Here is a 22485-nt window from a genome sequence, read left to right as displayed (position 1 = left end):
TGCTCTCTACCATTCATTGTAATTTTAGTTCTGTGGAGAGCATTTCTCTCTTTCAGAGCTGAAAATCTTATTCTCAGCAGAAACCGTTTACAGTTTTGTTTTTGGCTTACTGTGAAAAGATGCAGTCCACACTGCCCCTCAGGAGTTCATTCTGATCAGGTGTTGTCTATTTTCCCGCAGAGTTTCTATTTGGCAGTGTTGTGCCAAAAGTTTATTCAAAGTTATGTAGGTGATATGTTCAATTAAAGTGTTGTACTTTTTTTTTCAGGGTTCAGATGTAGTAAACATTGATGTTAAACATTGTGAATTCTGCTAATTTAAATGTGCCACCAAGGTCATGTTAACTAGCTAAGGTTTGCATTGCAACCCCTGCAAAATGCAGACAATATTCACAAAATGTGTAGTGATGACTCCTTTTTCCCCTTCAAAGGTGATAAAAGAGGAAGGAGGGCGTTCTGTCTCCACTAAGAAGAAAAAAACCAAGGAAGAAATAGAGGCAGCCAGGGCTCTCAAGATTAAGAAGAAAGAAGAGGAAGAAAAACAAAGATGGAGATGGTAGGTTCTCTGCATGCATCTTCTTGTCTGTATGGAACAGAGACACCTTTTTGACCAGAAGTTTTGTTTGTCTCTCTTCTACTTTTCTCGTCTTCTTGACTTTTTCACAGGTGGGAAGAGGAGAAGTATGAGGATGGAATTAAATGGCGGTTTCTAGAACATAAAGGGCCGTATTTCCCTCCCGAGTATCAACCCCTTCCAGATGATGTCAAGTTTTACTATACCGGTTCGTATTCAGATATTATAAAGATCTAGTTGTGTCTTTGTTACTGATGCATCACATGCAATCGTTTCAAGGCAAAACATGTTCAGAAGAAAGAGATTTTGGTCAGAGAGCGGTTAGTTCATTGATCAATGCTGTTCACTTTAATTTTCTCGTTTTGGGCACGCAGCCCAGCTCAAGGTTGACCTGTTCCTCTGCTGGTGTCAGGCATACTCCAGAGAGCACAGGAAGAGTCTTTAATCTCTTTGGTAAACTTAAGGTCAGCTTCCTCTATTAATATCCACTCTGCCATTTACCGTAGAGAGGCGTTTCTTAAACTATAAGTGCGTTTCAGAAGGCCCAGGCCATTAATCTTAGTACAATAACCCAGAGGGGGAAGTATTTGGATTTTGTACCTGAGACTCTCTGAACGGTAAGCTATAAATGCAGTTTTGATTATATTTGTCCTAGGCCATGATTCTCGGTGATGCATTTAAAGTCCTATTTTGCAGGGTGTGCTGGTGAGTCCTGTGGGAACGAGAGTCTGATAACTCATCTTAACGTGGTTATAAAAACCTTTAGCAATCTTATGTAGTAGATCCGTGCAAACGATATCGTGTTTGTGGTTTTGACTCTTATGTCTTAGGAGGAAATAAGTTAATAAATAAATGAACCGATGTTTATTTGCTGAATTCTCAGAAACAAACTTTTAGTTATTAGAATGCTCAAATGTAGGATTAGTGTACACTAATTATTAAACTTGCATGCAGTTATTGCTATAGACATGAATGAAATCTGAAATCATTCAGCTCATGGAGAAGATATGACCTGTTTTATTTATTTATTTATTTTTATTTCCAGAAATCAGAATAGTGAATTTTCTCATTGTGCCTTGCAAACAATGAAACAGTGCAGTGTCTAATTTTTAATAAGTGTGTCTGATTGACACTGTATTATCCCATGAGGCCTTGGAAGAGGAATCACTATAAAACAAATAAGGCAGTAATTATTTTGATATTATGGAATATTACCAATAAATGGCCTAACCCTAAAAAAAAAATCCAAGATTATACAATTTTAAAAGTATAATATTAAAAGTGAATTTAGGGATCACTGCGTATTAAATGAATATATTCCTTTTTAAGATCTTCGGAAGATTCATATAACAGCATTATTAAATTTATTATTAAAGTGGTGGTCAAATAAAAGTACTTGGTTCTATCCATAGATTGTTAAATGGATTTTGAAATCTGGGCATTATGCTCAAAAATGTCATTTTGATTAGAAATGTAAAAAAAAATGAAACCTATGCACAGACAATTAGTTAAAAATAATGTAGGGTGCATTTTCGTTTCATGTTGACTTTAAAGATCAGTGTCAATATATTAACACTAGATGATGGCAAATCATCTACTGCATATTTCTAAAACATTCTTTATTAATGGTACATACTTTGACCCAACCCACGCATAGCTGGTTGTTAGCTGGTTGCTTTAGTCGCTAAAGTTCTTATGGTAAATATGTTCTGTTTTGTTGTAGGAAAGCCAGTGAAGCTCAGCCTGACAGCTGAGGAAGTGGCCCTTTTCTTTGCTCAGATGCTGGATCACGAATACACCACAAAAGAGGTCTTCCGCAATAACTTCTTCAGGGACTGGAGGAAGGTAAACCTCTCTGACACTTGTAAGCCTAGCTCAATCTTTAACCACTGGCTTTTACACTTACACGTTTGTGGAGGCTCTAGGAGGGATGGGTGACAGGTTATGAGTACGGAACAGTTATGAAGCTTACAGCATCCCAGAAGGCCTCGGGGCGTATCATGCAGAATTAATTTCGTGCTGCTTAGTGCTCAATGCTCTTGAAAATACGATTTGTGTAAAGGCATTGATTTGCTAATCCAGACAACTCGCTTCCCGCATATGAACAAATCCAATTTAACTGTTTTATTATAACACGGAAGCCCCTGCTCGCTTCACTGAGCACAGTCTCCGCCCCGTGCCCGACTGTCAATCTCGAGAAGGAGCGAGAGCGGAATTCAAGTGATGAGACACCGGCTCTATTATTATAGTGCTTTCGAAAAGTCTTGTGAGCGTTTTTGTGTCAGCTTGTTTGTTGCTCGCTGTTTTCTTCTGGGTGATCTGCAGTGCAGCGCTTGCAGCAAACACTTGTTTAAAAATGTTCATTTAGATGTATCATGGCCTTTTGACCCCTTTAGTACTTATTAATGGAGACCAAACTTCTGAATACCATTGAGGGTTCAGTGGATAATGAATTTCTTGTGCTTCAATGTATGGCTGCCCACAGTTGTGCCCGCATTCATTGACTGTGCAGTGCAGACAGCAATTAGGAAAACAAGGTCAATGAAAAGTGTGCTGGGAGGGAGGAGGCGTGTTTATGTACTTCTTAACGTTTGGTAATTACTGCACATTAGAGACCCGCCAGAACTGGGCGCCACAGGATGTAATCAGAGAGCAGCTTAACTTGTAACTAGCTACAAAACTGTTTAGGGTAAGTGCAATTGCAGGTATATCTATATATATATATAGGTATAGCTAATATATAATATATATATATATATATATATATATATATATATATATATATATATATATTAGTGGTGTCAAAATTAGCGCGTTAACGCATGCTATTGATTATTTTCAGATTAACGTGTTAAAAATATTTAATGCAATTAACGCAGGAGCGGGGCTAGGGTTGGCCACCCCATTCACAACTGCTGCCTCTGACTCTTTTTAAGCAGGGAATATGTCGTATCAGTTATATCCATTACTTCTGTATTCTGAATCTTGCATTCGATGATGACACACACAAACCAGGATGAAGATGAGGGAGCTGACTTTGAGAGAAAAGCAAGCAATTTGGATGCTAAAAGAAAAGAGGAAGTCAATTAGAGCTATAGCAAAAACAAAGGGCATGGAGAAATCAAGAGTTTGGAAACCACCCGCAACACCAGCAACCAACAACTACCTGATCGGCTAAGAAAACAACAGTAGTTGATGACAGACAAATCATGAAAGCTGTGAAAATGAACCCTAAAAGACGTGTCTGTAAAATCACCAACAACTTCCAGAAAGCTGGGGTGATGCTCTGACAGTCTACTGTCCTCAGGAGACTTTGACACAGAATTACAGATGCTACACAGCAAGATGCAAACCTCTGACCAGCACCAAAAATAGAAAGGCAAGATTAGAGTTTGCAAAAAAGCTCAAAGGTGAGCCAGAAGAGTTTTGGAACTGTGTTTATGGACCGATGAGACCAAGATTAACCTTTATCTAAGTGATGGGAAAGCAAAATTGTGGAGAAAAAAAGGGAACTGCAAATGATCCCAAGCATACAGCCTCATCTGTAAAGCATGGTGGAGGTGGTGTCATGGCATGGACATGCATGTCTGCCCCTGGAACAGGCCCTCTCAACTTTACTGATGACTTAATGTATGATGACAGTAGCAGAATGAATTTGGAAGAGTACAAAACCATCTTGCCTTCCAATATTCAAGAAAATGCCACCAGATTCATTGGGAATTGCTTCATATTGCATCAGGACAATGACCCAAAACACCCTGCCAGTTCAGTCAAGGAATTTATAAGGGCAAAGAAATGGAAAGTCTTAGATTGCCCAAGTCAATCTCCAGATTTAAATCTGATTGAACATGAATTTCACCAGCTGAAGAGGAGAGTAAAGGCAGAAACTCCCCAAAACAAGCAACATTTGGAATTGGCTGCATTAAAGGCTGGGAAAAGTCTTTCAAAGGATGAGACCAAGAGTCTGGTGATGTCTATGGGTCACAGACTCACTGCTGTGATTGTGCGTAAGGGATCTGCAACTAAATAATAGCTTTTAATCTTTTATATCTGCCTTATGTTCAACTGTCCCAATACTTATGCATCAATGAGTGGGATGAACTCAAAGTGCTGTTCTTTTTATTTGGTAAAACATGTATTTGTTAAAACGGCTAATAATAAAATGTGAAATTCTGTAGTTTTGTCTCATATTCCTCTTTACTCCACAGCCAACAGAGCAATTTTGTCTTTACTGTTCCAATACTTATGGAGGGCACTGTATATGTATGTGTAGATAGATAGATCCACAGCTGTGAATTTTTTTTTTTTTTTTTTTTTTATAGTTATAGTTGTTCATGAGTCCCTTGTTTGTCCTGAACAGCCTGCTGTTCTTCAGAAAAATCCTTCAGGCCCCACAAATTATTTGGTTTTCCAGCATTGTTGTGTATCTGAACCCTTTCCAACAATGACTGTTTGATTTTGAGATTCATCTTTCCACACCGAGGACAACTGAAGGACTCTCATATGCAACTATTACAGAAAGTTCAAACACTCACTGATGCTCCAGAAGGAAAAACCATGCATTAAGAACTTCTTGAATTTGAAGATCAAGGTAAATTTAACTTAATTTGTCTTCTGGAAAACATGTAAGTATCTTCTGTAGCTTCTGAAGGGCAGTACTAAATGAAAAAATCGCAATCTTATCTTCTTTCGGCGCCCTCACACCAGCACTGGCCTCGGACAGGGGACTGCAAGTGGAAGAAAAATCAACCCGCGGCAACAGTTTAAAAGTAAATTGGGGAAAATATGCCTTTTTTTTTCTTTTTTTTTGCCACAGAAATGACTTTTTACCTTTTAAATACAGTGACACATTTCTTGATTTCCAGTTTGTGTCATTTAGTAAATTTGATTTATTCAAAAGTATAGACTCATGGATCGTGCTGTGCTCTTATTCGTTGTAATTGATTTGTGGGTCTGTGAGGTTTGAGAGTCTGTTCGTGTGCCATTTTTGGGCCCTTCTCTCTTTCCCTCTCATTTTACTCTTTTCCTCCCCTCTGCGCTGGGCTCTGCTCCCTGGTTAATGGCCCAGGGGTGCCATTCATGGTCGAGTGTGTGTATGTGTGTGACAGAATGGGGAGATGGAGGAGGGCAGGTCAGAGAAAATTGCTTGTGTGAGGTCCCGTGGTGCAGGTTCTCTTCACCAGCCCCAGGAGGAGAGATTAGAGTGAATCAGTGTTAGTGTGACATTTAGCACCGCAAAAGTGCAAGAATAAATCATAAGCCGACAAAAGAGAAATGCGTATGGCAGTCCTCTGTGACCCCTCCATCCCATACTTACTTTTCTCTCCTCTCGTTTTACGCTTGTTGTCCTCTTCTTTCTCCGTTCCTGTGCCCTGCAGGGAAGCTGTGATCATCACAGGTGAGAGGATATCGGTCCTCTAGAGTTGCTTGGATGATCTTTAGTGTCTTCTGATGTAGGATGTACTTGTTGTTATTGTATGTCATGAAACAGGCCATATCCCAAAGCAATTTCAGTGCAAAGGATCAGAAAGCAGGCTTTTTTAGTCACTGAGATGTAGACAACTGCTAAAAAAACCAAGAAAATTATTTTCTTTTCATTTAAATTGTCAATTAACTTCCATTTAACTAAATGAAATCAACATTTGGTGTGACCATCCTTTGCGTTTAAAGCAGATTTTGCCCTAGGTGCACTTGCGCATAGTTTTTCAGGTAGGTTTCTTGTAGAATCTTGGAGACGTTGCCACTGTTTTTCTGGATTCAGTCTGTCTCAGTTTGTTCTGTTTCTTCATGTCATTCCAGACACAGGATGATGATGAGATCGGATCTGTGTATGGATTGTCAGACTCCTTGTGCAAAGAAAAATAATTCTGGATTATTACAAATGGCAAAATGAATGTTTGGAAATGTAAACTGTACAGTTTACACTCTACAGAAAAAGATAGAATTAACTGACTTGATTTTTTATCTGGTGATAATACTAATAATTTTGCCCACCACTGTACCTTACTAAGTATTAATAAGCAGCAAATTAGGAATTTGAGGCAAAAGTTGTAGTTAATGGTTTGTTAATGGCGAGAATTGGACCTTTTAAAATAAAATGTGACCGGTTTTCCTTTACATAGTTGCAATTCATGACAGGACTACCAATTGGAATCAACCTGAATGCATGCCTAACTCAAAAACCTGCTGTAATTCTCAAAGTCATAGCTCAGCTTATACCTAACATTTGAGCGATGTACATTATGATTCAAAAGTTTGGGGTTGTTTTTTGTAGTTGTTGTTATTTTAGTCTCTTATGCTCACCAAGGCTGCATTTTTAATTGAAATACAGTAAAAACAATATTGTTCAATATTATTACAATTTAAAATAACTTTTCTATTTTAATATATTGTTCATCAAAGGTTCTACTCCAAGTCTGACGATTCAAAGCCTTTACTGCCAGAAGCTTTGGGATCATTTGGATAATGTTTCATTGGCTAAACAGTACTCTTGTTAATTCTCTTTCGTCAGTTTTTTTCACATAATCCTCCTTGTAACAATTATTGCTGCTGATACAGAAAAAGGCCAAGTTCTGATACAGTATGTGCCGTTCTTGTGGTTAAGTGTGTATGTGTTCCTAAAAAACATCAGGGTGCCTTTGAGCCTTTTCTGATCTTCACACACATACGCTTACCCAAGGTCAGCTGAAGTTCACTCAGTTCAAGCAATTTGTGCTTGGTCTATCACCCTGTACTGTATGGATACAAAACAGTGCCTTCAGCTTTATACTTATCAGATGTCTGGTAGACATATGAAGCGAGCAGCATCTTAAAAGCCTTGTTTGGATGGAACTAGTTTTCCCTGAGGAGTCAAGTTAAATTTGTGTTTCACAGCCTTTAATATTGATTTTAATCACTTCCAAATCTGTTTTTCTCACCCAACCTTAAGACGAATGTTTGGTGCAAATTGTCTACTTATTTCTACTCTTGGGTCCTCTGAGAAACCAAGTGACATCTGGGTAGGAATGTCTGTGTCGTCACAATGCTTCTCCTAATTTATTTTGACCTTCGTCGAAAATAAATCTGCTGCTCAGAACGGCCACTGTAGAGCAGCATCTGGTCTGATTAATTCAACACCTATTCATTTTTTTCTTGTAATTATTTGCATAATGTTATAACTAGCACATACTGTATACAAGTTTGGCGTTTTCTAGTTGATTTCACATGATAGACTCATAACAGTGTTGTTTTTGTTAATTAACTACTATTAAAACATTTTTTAGTAGTTAGAATAAAGCTTAAATAAAATAAAAAATAAATATTAGTTTAAAAAACTAAACCTAAAAACATGGCAACTCACTAAAATAATTTGAGATATTTATATAAAAATGACAGGAAATAACTAAATTAATACAATGTAAACTACAATTAAAATGAATTATTAATAAAATAATATTATAGTGCATTAATAATACTAATGTAACTGTCTGCAACACCCAAAATCCAGACAATAAACAATCTTAGTAAAAACTACAGAGATCCAAATTCACAGACGCCTTACGTTATCCTAGCTCAAACTTCATTTGCAAAGTCTTGGTTTTGATGGTTTGTACATGTTCTTCTGCACAGGAGATGACTTTGGAGGAGAGACAGCTAATAATGGACCTGAACAATTGTGATTTTGGGGAACTCCATGCTATGCATAAACGGAAGGTGGAAGCCAAGAAGAACTTGAGCAAAGAGGAGAAGTTGGTAGGTGTCCTTCATAACATCCGAATGTTTTAAATACAGTATAAATCAAAGTTACAATCTTTGCTCTTCTGATGTTCCTCTGAATTGATAAATGTTCTCCAGGTTAACAAAGAGGCCAATCAAAAAATTGTTGATGCGTATGGATACTGTGTGCTGGACCACCATCGTGAACGCATTGGAAACTTTAAGATTGAACCTCCAGGGCTTTTCCAAGGCAGAGGAAACCATCCTAAACAGGGAATGCTGAAGAAGAGGATTCAGCCTGAAGACGTCATCATCAACTGTAGCAAGTGAGGCTTTGTCGTAACAGTCCACTGTCAGCATTGCTTTTCAAGCTGTATTATAAGTTCAGAAGTGGGATCATTGCTGTAGCGCTCTGGCATAAATGCAAGGCCTAACAAAAGCATGTCACAGATATGTTTCGTAGAAAGTTGTATGCCTGTGGGAAAAAGCTATTTTCCCTTAAAAATCATATATATGCAATATCAAGTAATATTTAATTCTATAGTCAGTGTGTTGTGTTCAGAGGAAGCATAAGGTTTGAATTTACCCCACAGGGACTCTCGTATCCCAGAACCCCCAGCTGGTCATCATTGGAAGGAAGTTCGTCACGACAACACCGTAACATGGCTAGCAAGCTGGACCGAGAATGTGCAAGGATCTTGTAAATATGTGATGCTCAATGCCAACTCCAAACTTAAGGTATATATTATAGTCTCAGCTACAAATTCAGAGCTTTAAGCGCTTAAACAACATTTATTATTTGAAGGTATTATTATGGCAACTATTATTATTAGTAACTAAGTTTATATTTAATTTTTTTTTTCTACCTTTTATTTGCTCTAGAAAAAACTTACTGCCGTATAAACTACCTTGATAAATTCAGATAAAACTATTCCAAAAGAACACTTAAAAACAATAACTATGATTGGTTGCTTTATATGTTGGTCGGACAAACTTTTTTTTAATATATAAGTTTAAGGTTTTTGGCCAGAATAAGCTGCAATCTTAATGCAACTTCATGCAGTTAGTCAAAAGTCTGGTGATGTGAGAGTAATATTTTAGTGAGTACCTTATTATTCACTTGATTAAAATGTACTTGTTGCCCTCTCCCTTCTCTCTTGCCTGCGCATTCTTCATTTCCAACTTATCTTCACGTCCTCTTCACCTCCTGACTGTCTGTCTCTGTCACCTTGTTAATAATAGATGTGATTTGATGTCGTGTTTTAGCGCCAAGTCCGGGCCAATCAAACAGAGCAGACGTGTATTCTCGCGTTCTGCCGAATCACGCTGACTTAGTTTCAGCTCAGCACCTCATCTTCACCTTCGTTCCACTCACTTCCTCTCGCTAATTAAATTAGGAAGCAAAGCGATCCTTTTCATCTGAACTGAGTGATGGACACCTCTCAAGAAATAATCAATAATTAATAATCATAACTGAAGAAGAACAGATTCACAACACTGTCTCCGACCACCTCATCTCTTTTGCTTCTCTTTCCTGAGTCCTTTCATTTGTCTGCTTTATGTGTGCTGAATTAGTGAAGGTTAAATTACTTTACACTATGTTGGTCACTATGCTGTAACAACAAAGTAACTTTATTTGTACAAATTAAGTGCTACTGGCTGGATTCTGACAAACCTGAGGTTTGTTTATGTAAAGGTAAATACGATATTGGTTTTCTGTATTTTTATTACTCTTCTCATTATATGACCTTTGTGGCTTTTAGTTCATGTCTGTTATTTTGAAGTCATCTGTATGCTAGTAAATGTACTTTTAGCTAATATATAAGCCTTTTCAGGGGTAGACAATAAGGGAAATTTGCCACTGGCCCAGGTCAACGCGTCGGGTATTGATCCCAATAATCACGAAAAAGAACAGTTTGCTTGAACAATATGAATAACATTTTTTTTTTTTTAAGGTAGGTTTAGTGCAAAGTGCAGCAAAACTGTGCAAAAACATGAAACAAGTGCAAATAAACCTATTGCATAGGATTCATTCTCCGTAGTCACACAGCAATTCATTATATTATGTTCATACCATAGGTTTCATACACATTTACTTTTCTCTAACTTACTTGTCTGCATATGTGGGCATTGATCTGCAGAGCTCACAGTAAACCTCTTTTTTTTTCTTGATCGTAGCCCAGCTAGGGGTGGGCGATATGGGAAAAATATCATATCACAATTTTTTTTTTAGAAATATCACGATTCACGATTTTATCACGATTCTTTGTCATGTTGGTTTTACAAGCTGTCTGAGCATTACAGCCAAACTAGAAAGACAAAGCCTTTCAAGGTAACAAAAAACAAAAAAAAGACATGACAGATATTTAGGCCAAAGTGGGCGAAGATAAAAATCTTTGTCATCGTTCTATCTTTCTTATTAAAAAATAAGAACAAAGATACAAATTACAAATACACATAATATACAAATAAAACAAACGGTGCTTTATTTTCAGGTACAATAGGTGTATTTAGCAGAGCATTCAATGAAATTGAATGAACAAATATAAAAATAAAACACTACATAGACTGATTCCTAAAGCAACTGTATTAAAGTTTTTCAGTCAAGAATAGTGAGTGATTTTTCTCTGTGTTTTGTTGTTTTGTTAACGTTAAATGAATAGTTCCCCCAAAAATAAATATTCTGTCATCTGTCTGTCAATTCTGTCATAATGTTTTATTTTTATACCATCATTTACTCAAAAGTTGTTTTAAACCTGAATGAGTTTCTTTCTTCTGCTGAACATAAATGCTATTTTGAAGAAGGTGGAAAACCAAACAGTTGCTGGTCCTCAGTGACTTCCATAGGATTTTTCTTTCCTGCTATCAAAGTCAATGTAGACCAGCAACTGTTTACCCTCATTCTTCAAAATATCTTCTTTTGGGTTCAGCACAAGAAATTAATAGTGGTTTGGGACAACATGTGAGTGAGTAAATAATGACAGAAATTAAATATTAGGATGAACTATCCCTTTAATGACAGTCGACAGCATGTTTAGTGTCCTGTCCCTTTAAGAGCTGCACGCATCTAATATACAGACACGCATCTGTTTCTCTCTTAACTATTTACTTTCATTTTAGAGATAACCAACTGAGTCTGTATGTAAACCTTGTGTGTTTTGACAGTATTAGCGCAAAAAATAACTTAGTTGAGTAATCAGGCGCTGTTAGACAGACTTTTTAGCGCGCGTGCTTCAGGTGTATGAGCGCACGTCAGACCAGCGCGCGAATTAAACATTTAACCAGCAAGGCTTGTGTGCAAATAATGTACTTTTGCGACCACGAATAAGTGCAGTGTCCTGTCAGAGTAACTCTACTGCTGTATGTCGTGTTGTACAGTATATAGAGACCGCGGCGCCAGAACTGTATTTGACATAATGTGTGCTGTAGCACGATACTACGATATTTCTTCAAAAGCAGATCGTGGAGACATTTTTATCGTCCACGATCAAAAATCGTCATATCGCACACCCCTAAGCCCAGCCAATTCCAGCGGTCTCGCCACTGGGGCTGAAACTTTCTCTGCCTTTTCTTTTCGTATTCCCTTTCGCTTTCCCTCAATTCCTCTGGTGATTTTCTCTTCCTTGCCTTCTCTTTTTTACCCGGCGTTTGGCCGGGTGATGGGGGTTCAGAAACATGTAGCCTAGCTTAATAGTAGCTATAGGTAGGTGCTGAGCAGCAGTGTGCAGTTTGCGCGCGTAACCGCGGCAACGAGCAAGGCGATGCAGACGGAGCGAGCATAAACCCGCTCTGTAAGGCTGTCGGGATCACGTAACGTGTTAGCGGTGGTTACCGAGGCGATTTAACAGAAATCAAAACACAGAACCACAGGTAATTAATGTGAAATTAGACTTTTTTTAATCGAGGCATTATTTTTACTGGCCCCACCGGGCTAGTGGTTGGAGCGATCTGGTGGCCCTGACGGTTTTAAAAGTACGTCCGGGCCACCGGGCCAATTATATTGTCGACCCCAGCTTTTGATATTTTCTGTTCCCAACTTCCTGTAAAATTGCACAAAATTGTATTAGTCATACCATCTCGTGGAGTCTTTAAGCTGTTTTTTTAAATCCCTTATGAAACAATCTTTTACATAACCTCATAATTCAATCTGCTCCTTTTGAATAAGATGGTACTTTAAAACTGATCACTCATGGTGTGTCAGGGTGAGCTGCCCCTTGTCAGATCATTTGGTTTTTCTTTTTTACTTTTTTTTTTTTTTGTCTCCTGTAGGGCGAGAAGGATTGGGAAAAGTATGAGGTGGCTCGTAAACTGAAGACATGTGTGGATGCCATCCGAGCCCAGTACCAGGAGGACCTCAAGTCCAAACAGATGGGCACACGCCAGAGAGCCGTAGCCCTCTACTTTATTGACAAGGTCAGGCCACACAAGCTGCACGAACATAATTTGTGTACTTGCACTACATCAGTGGGCTTTCAATCATGATGACTTTATTTTAGAAAGACCAAAGAGTTAGAGTGCACCGTTAATCAGTTCATGTCAATTAAATTGTCTGTTGAGGAAAAAAAACAGCAGAGATTGAGGAGATATCATAGAGGACAGCATGGTGCATTATTTCCTGGCCATTTGTTTAAACTGTGACAACCACTCAGAAATATCTGCAGGTGTTCATGGGAGGTTATATTATACATTTTGACACATCTTTCCCCCTGTGGTTTTTTTGGACTGTGTTAATGAATTTTGGTTCCTGAAGTTGAGTTGCAAAATCAATTAATGGTCGTTTTGGACTGAAGTTTTAAGTTCTTGACAGTTACAGTATGTTTCATACTATAAGGAAATTTTCAATTCAAAAGTTCATAGTTCATTTTCTCATGTTATGGTTAATTTAATTTAAGTTACCATCATGAAGCTAGGCAATAATATCAGTAAGTTTATTTGCTGCAATTTTACTTTCTCATAATTGATTTAACTTTTCTCATGAAACCATATTGTCACAATTGCAGCTTTCTCATACTTGCGATTTATTCTTATTAGGGATGTAACGATTCAGTCAACTCACGATACGATTCACAATACAGGTTTCACGATACGTTTTTTTTTTTTTTTACAAAATGAGATTTGAGACCAATTAGAAATGAAAAGGTGTCCTTTTATTATTTCTCAAAATGCTGAACATTTCTTTGAGAATTTGAAATGTCAAATAACAAAATTAAATTGTAATTTAAAACAAACCCCAAATCAAATGAAAAAAAACCTAAATATAAACAAACTAAGGCTTTGTCTGTGCTATTTCCATTTAAAATGAGAGGCAACCACTATATGTTAATCAGGATCGAAACAAAGATGCAGCATGAGCAGTTTTTAATCTAAATTGCATTGTATAATTTTGAAATTTGAAGCAAAAACAGAATGGTTTGACTTTAGTTTTGTGAAACTATGCTACATAGCGTATCGCGATTCATTTAACAGCTCAGCTTATTTTAAATCTTCACATATTTGTTTTCGATTTTCAACCAGCTCGGGGGGCATCGTTACATCCCTACTTCGCATATTAGCAAATCTGTCAGTTGCAACTTTCTCATAATTTGCAACTTTAAATAAAAAATTATAATGCACATTTCTTGTAAATCGCATTATTTATTTATTTTTACTCTCACAGTGTAACTTATGATGTGACTTTTTTTGTTAAATGGAAATATCTCAAAGGCAAGCTTCTTTCCTCAGTTTCAAAAAGTTAAAGAGATACTGGATCAAAGGTTACATCCAGAATGAAAGGTTTTATGAGTCAGTTCTTATTACATTCAGCAGTAGCATGCTGCAGCTTTCAGTCCACTGTCATATCCAAACGTTCACAAACAGCTAAGCATTCGCTATAAGATGTTCTGGAGATTTAGTGTCATGTCTGTATGAAGAAGGTGTATATCTGTGTTAAACTCTTCTTCAGCTGGCTCTGAGAGCGGGTAATGAAAAGGAAGAGGGTGAGACTGCAGACACCGTGGGCTGTTGCTCACTACGTGTGGAGCACATCACTTTACACGATACACTGGATGGGCAGAAGTGTGTGGTAGAGTTCGACTTCCTGGGTAAAGATTGCATCCGTTACTACAACAAGGTCCCAGTGATCAAAAGGGTAAGGATATTTTAAAAGAAGGCTGATTGTGCTTGCTTGCATCTACATATCTTTGTCTGGTCTGTGTTTTGATTTGTATACATTTCTAATTATATTTAAGATTAAATTTTGACAATCTTCCATTGATCTTTTTTTGCCTTTATTTGCATACTGAATTGTGCTTGAATTGTTCTTTCTTACATAAAATGCAAATCTAGACCTTTTATCAATTACCTCTTTAGAGCACCAGCTGAAAAAAAAGAATGTTTATGGTAATTTTAGTCATAACAGGTGGGTTGTTGTTATTTTAGTACAGCTCATAGCTGTAGAAGTATTGTTTCTTTGCTGTTCACAAGCAGCAGGTCACACTAGATGAAGACTGAGATGTGTGCTGTGCTCAGCCGCTGGAACTTGTTTAGGCTTGCATAGGCCTCATAATGTAAATGAGAACATTTGAAAGAAGCTCATCAAATGAAAATTAATTGGTTTCTGAATATCTTGCAAGTTTATTTGGCGACAGGCAGTCTTTGCGGAAATGTCAGATATAATTGCAGGTATGGTGAAAACCAACCCCCACTTCCTCATCACCTTGTTATAGGCATAATGAATAACAATTAAATCCTTGGAACTTCGTGCCTCATCATCTGGAGCTGATCTTTGGTTTTAGATTCATTACTGTCAGAATGCTGTTATTCCTTTTCTGTTATTTTAATAAAATACATGTTCAGGCGTCTGAGGCAGCATGAGAAATCTGGCATTTAAAGCCTAATTTTAGAAATGAAAATAAAAAAACTAAGAATGCTTTAAAGGAAAGAAATATTTAAGATCCTGCACTATTTTTAATTCACTAATTAAGCAAAGTTGTGACATTATGTAGCTCCTTTGTACAGATTTACTTCCATTGAAGCCCAAGATGCTCTTTCAGATCATCTCAAATCATGCTGGAGAACACGATCATCTGGTTCTACACAAACTCAAGTGTTGCTGTCAAACAAACAAATACTAAGACATTGTAGAATTCACTTTAATGTCCCAGTTCAAGTTTTTACTCAAACTATTATGCTGATAATATAACATTGTTAACAATGTTCAGCTGTATTACAAAAATGGAAAAATAAACATTTGGACCTGCTTTATCTGACCATATTAGGGTGTGTGTTGAATATGATCATGTTAATGTTGATCTCCCCTCTGTGTGCTTATTAGACAGGAAGGTCAGCATATGAATCAATCATTAGTACCATACGAGAGTGTTAAATTGGGGGAAAATGTTCCAGAAATATAAATTCTGTCATTGCTTGGCGAGCGGTCTGTTTACTTTCTTCTTCATGCATTTGGCTCAAGGATAAATTGTTATTCAAATGAGACTGATTTAAAAGCACCACATCTGCTACCATTAATTAGTCCCATGCATATTTTAGCTGGTTTATTTAGTAGGAGTGGAGAAAAACAGGACTTCTGCGAAATGTCAAATATAATTGAGAGTGCCTCTCCCTCTCTTTCCTTTCCTCTCAACCTCTGTTCTGTGCATATGATAAACAAGCTAACATATGTTTTCTGTTTCAGGTTTTCAAAAACCTCAAGCTTTTCATGGAAAACAAGCAAGAAGGAGACGACCTCTTTGATCGACTCAATGTGAGTGTAATGTTCTGAAACAGCGGCAGACAGTCATAGATTTTTCATTCTGAGGGATATGACTCTCGAGAGACTTGCATCAGAAAAGCTCTCACTAAAGGATGGTAGTTTTTCCTTTTCAGCCTGTTTTTTTTATATTTCAGTCTTAATTTTTGCAGCCGAAAGATTCTGCCCTCTCTGAAGGACACAGAGACGGATTGTGAGAGAAAATTGGAAAACTGTTTGTGTGTGTGAGAGCGAGGGAGAGAGAAATGTGCGCTTTCAGTGAGGTCAGGTTGGTAATGGTGGGCCATCGTGGAGGGGGAACGTTAATCTGTACTTTGGGCTCTTCCGATTGACTCGGCGAAAGGCCGAGCTAAGGGGTGTACAAGGGAGGATGCGGCAGAGAGTAATACTGGTCCTCTTCCACAAAGTGCTGCAAATCTTATTACATGCTGCTGTGCTTTTAAGCTTGTGTGCTTAAGTGTGTGCATATATGATGCTCAGGAAAAAATAAGTGCCTTTAACTTGGCTGAACCCTCAATAGAACACAAGCTGTTTTTTTTATATTATGCAGTCAGATTCAATCATTTAACTAGCTATCTAAATAGGAATGCTTGCATAGGAGGATACGAATGGAGTATTTAACTCGCCTATTATTTGTTCTATTACTTTTCTAAGAAGTTTGTGGTAAGATACGCATACAATAAAATGGGAGAAAATATACCATAAAAGTTCATTGAAAGATGGCTGTAAGCCATATTTTATTTTTTTATATATATTTTGTTTTGTTTTTTGTTGCTGTTTTTTTGTTTTGTGTATATTTGACTGTTTCTTAGAGGGTTAAGTCCATATTGTCATTTCTGTATTTTTTGTTTTGTTTTGTGTGTGCATATTTGAATATGTTTCCACTGTTTTGTCTCTTCTCTTTTTATTCATATCCACACAATGGCAAAAAGGCCAAAAATAATGAAAAAGGCTAACTACAGTTGGGCAAAAAAAAGTATTTAGTCAGCCACCAATTGTGCAAGTTCTCCCACTTAAAAAGATGAGAGAGGCCTGTAATTTTCATCATAGGTACACTTCAACTATGAGAGACAGAATGGGGGGAAAGAATCCAGGAAATCACATTGTAGGATTTTTAAAGAATTTATTTGCAAATTATGGTGGAAAATAAGTATTTGGTCAATAACTAAAGTTCATCTCAATACTTTGTTATATACCCTTTGTTGGCAATGACAGAGGTCAAACGTTTTCTGTAAGTCTTCACAAGGTTTTCACACACTGTTGCTGGTATTTTGGCCCATTCCTCCATGCAGATCTCCTCTAGAGCAGTGATGTTTTGGGGCTGTCGCTGGGCAACACGGACTTTCAACTCCCTCCAAAGATTTTCTATGGGGTTGAGATCTAGAGACTGGCTAGGCCACTCCAGGACCTTGAAATGCTTCTTACGAAGCCACTCCTTCGTTGCCGGGGGGTGTGTTTGGGATCATTGTCATGCTGAAAGACCCAGCCACGTTTCATTTTCAATGCCCTTGCTGATGGAAGGAGGTTTTCTCTCAAAATCTCACGATACATGGCCCCATTCATTCTTTCCTATACACGGATCAGTCGTCCTGGTCCCTTTGCAGAAAAACAGCCCCAAAGCATGATGTTTCCACCCCCATGCTTCACAGTAGGTATGGTGTTCTTTGGATGCAACTCAGCATTCTTTCTCCTCCAAACACGACCAGTTGAGTTTTTACCAAAAAGATCTATTTTGGTTTCATCTGACCATATGACATTCTCCCAATCCTCTTCTGGATCATCCAAATGCTCTCTAGCAAACTTCAGACGGGCCCGGACATGTACTGGCTTAAGCAGGGGGACACGTCTGGCACTGCAGGATTTGAGTCCCTGGCGGCGTAGTGTGTTACTGATGGTAGCCTTTGTTACTTTGGTCCCAGCTCTCTGCAGGTCATTCACTAGGTCCCCCCCGTGTGGTTCTGGGATTTTTGCTCACCGTTCTTGTGATCATTTTGACCCCACGGGGTGAGATCTTGCGTGGAGCCCCAGATCGAGGGAGATTATCAGTGGTCTTGTATGTCTTCCATTTTCTAATAATTGTTCCCACAGTTGATTTCTTCACACCAAGCTGCTTGCCTATTGCAGATTCAGTCTTCCCAGCCTGGTGCAGGTCTACAATTTTGTTTCTGGTGTCCTTTTGACAGCTATTTGGTCTTGGCCATAGTGGAGTTTGGAGTGTGACTGTTTGAGGTTGTGGACAGGTGTCTTTTATACTGATAACGAGTTCAAACAGGTGCCATTAATACAGGTAACGAGTGGAGGACAGAGGAGCCTCTTAAAGAAGAAGTTACAGGTCTGTAAGAGCCAGAAATCTTGCTTGTTTGTAGGTGACCAAATACTTATTTTACCGAGGAATTTACCAATTAATTCATTAAAAATCCTACAATGTGATTTCCTGGATTCTTTCCCCCCATTGTGTCTCTCATAGTTGAAGTGTACCTATGATGAAAATTACAGGCCTCTCTCATCTTTTTAAGTGGGAGAACTTGCACAATTGGTGGCTGACTAAATACTTTTTGGCCCAACTGTATAATTGTATGCAAACTAATCTGCTTGTCTACTAATTATAGTCTTATCTCTATAATACAACTGTAGTAGAGCTAAAAAAGGACATTTAGTCATTTTTATGAGGATGTCCCCAAAAGTAGCTTGTCAGGTTTAGCTAACATTTGACGGGCATTTTGCAGCAGTTGTGTTCCCATAAGTATAGTTCAGTTAAAAACACACACACACACAAAAACTCTTTGCTGTTCCTTTGAGTCACTGGGTGTCCTAGCCCAAATGTCACAGTATTCCCTGGTGAAGTGTCGAACAGACCGACATGTTCAACATGCGTCATTGCCATTCTTGTGTCATCAGACGGCAGTGTGTGTGCTGAACATTAGCAGTGGTTGACATGCTAGGACACAGCTGGTGTCATTAGCATTTAGTATCTTTAAGAAAACACTTCTAGTTTCATTAGAATGCAGATGCGTGACTGTACTTGTATTCCACTGGGTCACACAAAACCAGTTTGTGAAGTAAATATTTGGATTTTTAGTACTTTGGTCGTAAAGGAAAAGTGAGCAGGGGTTTTACAGTTATGAAGTTTTCGATTGAGTGTGTTGTGGATGCACATCAAACAACTTATTGGTTGCATAGCTTGTCTGTGAGCCCTTTTTGAGACGCATCTTGTTGATGTAGCCAGATTTAATGGATGTTTTCTTTATGTCTGGAACATACAACCCATACTCCTGCACTCAAAAATCCATTAAAGTTGGAACAAATGTCTGATATCTTTTGGAGAGAAAAAAAAAAAAAAAGATTGCCCTATTGAGAATTGCTCTTTTAGACATCTTTTTCTGTATTTATTTCTAGACCATAAAGGCAACAGCGCCATCTAGTGGTGTACAGTGAAGCTGGATAATAAAATACGATGATTTCTCAGTGTTTGTGTTTGAATGCTATCTTTAATGTCTTGTTTTTGCCTTTACAGACTCAAATTCTGAATAAACACCTGAGTTCCCTCATGCCAGGATTGACTGCAAAGGTTTTTAGGACATACAACGCCTCCATAACCCTGCAGCAACAGCTGAAGGAGCTCAGCAATAGTGAGTGTCTTGTTTTTCTGCCTCACTTTCTCTCTCCTATTTTTGTCCTCCATTCTATCATTCAAACTTTAAATGAACATTCAACATCAAGAAAACTTGTACAACTTCCAGATGTTCAGTCATGCCGTCAGTATGGATGTATGTTGGAACATTTGCTAAAACGGTTGAATATGATGCCAATATGGATTGCTGTCAGGTGTTCAAAACAACGTACATTTTGACAACTGTGAGTCCACAGGAACATATGGATATTGTTAGTGTGACAGTGTGTCCAAACTTTATGCAAGCAACATAATTGACAAAGTTTCTACTTTTCGAATAGAAAAAGCGACTAGCCGCAGTTTCATGTCAGTGTTTTAGTCCATAGCTCATTGCAGCCTTACTGATTGTCCTTCAGGGTTATTATAGTTTTCATTTTTTATTACTTTATTGTGCAGTTTTTTTTTTTTTTCTCAATTTAGTTTCAATTTTTGTTTTCATTTCTACTTTTTATTTTAGTTTAAATTCTCATATTTTAGGGCTGCTTAAGGTAATGTTTAAAATAGAAATTTCTCAGCAAAGTCTAGTGCTATTGCTGTGGAGAGTTATGTTCAACTGTAAAGGTTTCAAGTTTTATATAATATACCATGTATCAAATAATTAGATTTTTTTTTTTTTTTTTTTGTCATCCATTACTATGCTGGCGGTCTGTGTGCAAAATTTTGGACTTTTTCACAGACTTCAAGTGTATATTGCATCAATGGTTCTTCCGTTTTACACCGCAAGCAGAAGTAGCAGCTAATCAGATAATAACATGATTTCTGGATTGCAAAGTTGAGTTTTTCCTTTGTCATAAATCATAGATCTATGGAGCCTAAACCATAATAGAATGTAGCTATGAACAGTTTAAACATCTGGATCTAGTTAGTGCTTTAAGAGCTTTTATGTTGCTTCGAGAAAACCCTATATTGAAAAATTATTGTTTTTTGTGTGTATACATACAACTGTCTTGACAAAATGTACTGTTGCCCTTTGCTTGAATTGGTCATGAATTAAAACAAAAACTTCCTTATTAACATGGAAGATATTGCTTTTATCCCATCATGCCTGGTTAGGACACGGTTTGACAAGCGCATTCTAGTTTGTTTGTGCCGCTAGCTTTGGTGTTTTCATTAATTACTGAACTGTGTGTTTGCGCTAATAAGACTGTTGTGTGTTTGTTGAGTAGTGTAACTATTCGAGTATCTCTAGAGCGAGTGTTGCAGTGTGCATGTGATGTGTGTGTGTGTGTGTGTGTGTGTGTGTGTGTGTGTGTGTTAATGCTGGGGTGGAGGTGTCGGATCGCCACTGAGAGGAAATCTGTTTTCTGCACCCGCTACAAGCTCTAATTAAATCGGCTCAGTGTGTGGCAGGGTCTCACCCATCAGGTGCCATGTGCTCTGTGTGTGTGTAAGTGGTGTTCATGTTGGCTTGGAATTTACAAATTTACAGAGAAACCTGTTTGAGACCCTGTAATTATCAATTTCCAGCCATTTTAATTATGTTTTTGCTTTTTTTTTCCTTCATACAAAATTTGAATTATGATGAACCTCGAACTATGCAGGCGAATATGCAGGTAACTGGGTAAACTTTAGGGTCTCTTAACTAGTTGCTTATTACCATGCATATTACTAGAATATTAGCCATTTATTAGTACTAATTAAGCACATATTAATGCCTTATTCTACACAACCTTATTGTAAATCCCTAATCCTACCCAATACCTAAACTTAACAACTACCTTACTAACTATTAATAAGCAGGAAATTAGGAGTTTATTTTGGCAAAAGTCATAGTTAATGGCTTGTAGGGCTGGGCGATATGGCCTAAAAAAAAATCCCAGATGTTTTTCCCAAAAATCCTATTTAGGATTTAAATCGATCTGCAGATGGCAAAGAAATTGTTCAAAACGAGTTCTAATTTACGGAGTGTCTATTTAAGTGCAAATAGCCCGCCTTGTTGGCAAAGGCTATTTACACTAACTCCGCCCACCAACATGCGATTGAGTTAGTCAACAAAAAGATGCCCATATAGCATCAATTTCAGTCGTGTAGATGGTAAGGCTCATGCGACCTGAGTTCGAGCCCGCCTTTTACCAAACGGTTTTTCAAATCTTATATCACATCGGACAGGCATTTATTTTCAATAAAAATGAAGGAAATAATCAAAAAATTTCAAATAAAGGTATCGGGTAGGTGTAGGGAGGGCTTTATTGTCCCAATAAGGTGGCATCCATTTAATAATTTGAATTAAGTAAAATGTATTTATATAGCACCTTTCACAGACAAGGAGTCACAAAGTGCTTTACAACACTATCAGTAAAACAAATCAAACATACATTCAATCAAAAATCAAATAAAACATAAAAACAAAACAAATTAGAGACCGAATATCTCAGAAATTGAATAACAGCCAAACTGTACTGTTAATTAAAAGCTTGTCCAAAGGGGTTCGTCTTTAGGTGTCTTTTAAAAGAGTCTGCAGAGCCCATTGTTCTAAGTTTTAGAGGGAGAGAGATCCAGAGCCTTGGAGCCACAAAAAGCACAATCACCTTTTGTCTTAAGACGTGTTTTAGGAATAGTTAGAAGGTCCAGGTCAGAAGACCTTAAAGACCGACCAGGAGAATGTGCATATAATAGTATAATGTCTTATAATAATTAAAACTATAATTTACACTCAATACGTTATTATTGCGTATGGTTTTATAATGTACTACAATACTGAGGTGCAGATAATTGCCACTATTTGCAATAAATAGCCTAGCATAAATAGCAGGAAATCTTGCTATTTTAACAGTGTAAATAGAATCCATCGCTATTTGCA

The 22485-nt window shown here is 37.6% G+C and overlaps 1 protein-coding gene across 2 annotated transcripts in view; it reads left to right on the top strand.

Moving 5' to 3' along the window:
- Positions 1-22485, top strand: part of LOC306842786 (DNA topoisomerase I, mitochondrial-like) — a 31395-nt gene that overhangs the window by 5913 nt on the left and 2997 nt on the right. For both annotated transcript variants that reach the window (XM_079373851.1, XM_079373850.1), the window contains exons 7-16: positions 431-555; positions 666-781; positions 2297-2418; positions 8182-8304; positions 8407-8594; positions 8862-9006; positions 12538-12681; positions 14210-14395; positions 15941-16009; positions 19530-19644. In XM_079373851.1, the coding sequence (XP_079229977.1) occupies positions 431-555; positions 666-781; positions 2297-2418; positions 8182-8304; positions 8407-8594; positions 8862-9006; positions 12538-12681; positions 14210-14395; positions 15941-16009; positions 19530-19644 (1333 nt within the window). The remainder of the gene's footprint in view (positions 1-430; positions 556-665; positions 782-2296; positions 2419-8181; positions 8305-8406; positions 8595-8861; positions 9007-12537; positions 12682-14209; positions 14396-15940; positions 16010-19529; positions 19645-22485) is intronic.

Source organism: Barbus barbus (assembly GCF_936440315.1).
Source record: "Barbus barbus genome assembly, chromosome: 23".
Classification (NCBI taxonomy): domain Eukaryota; kingdom Metazoa; phylum Chordata; class Actinopteri; order Cypriniformes; family Cyprinidae; genus Barbus; species Barbus barbus.
Note: the sequence above shows the minus strand (reverse complement) of the source record. Positions and strands in the feature narration are given on the sequence as shown.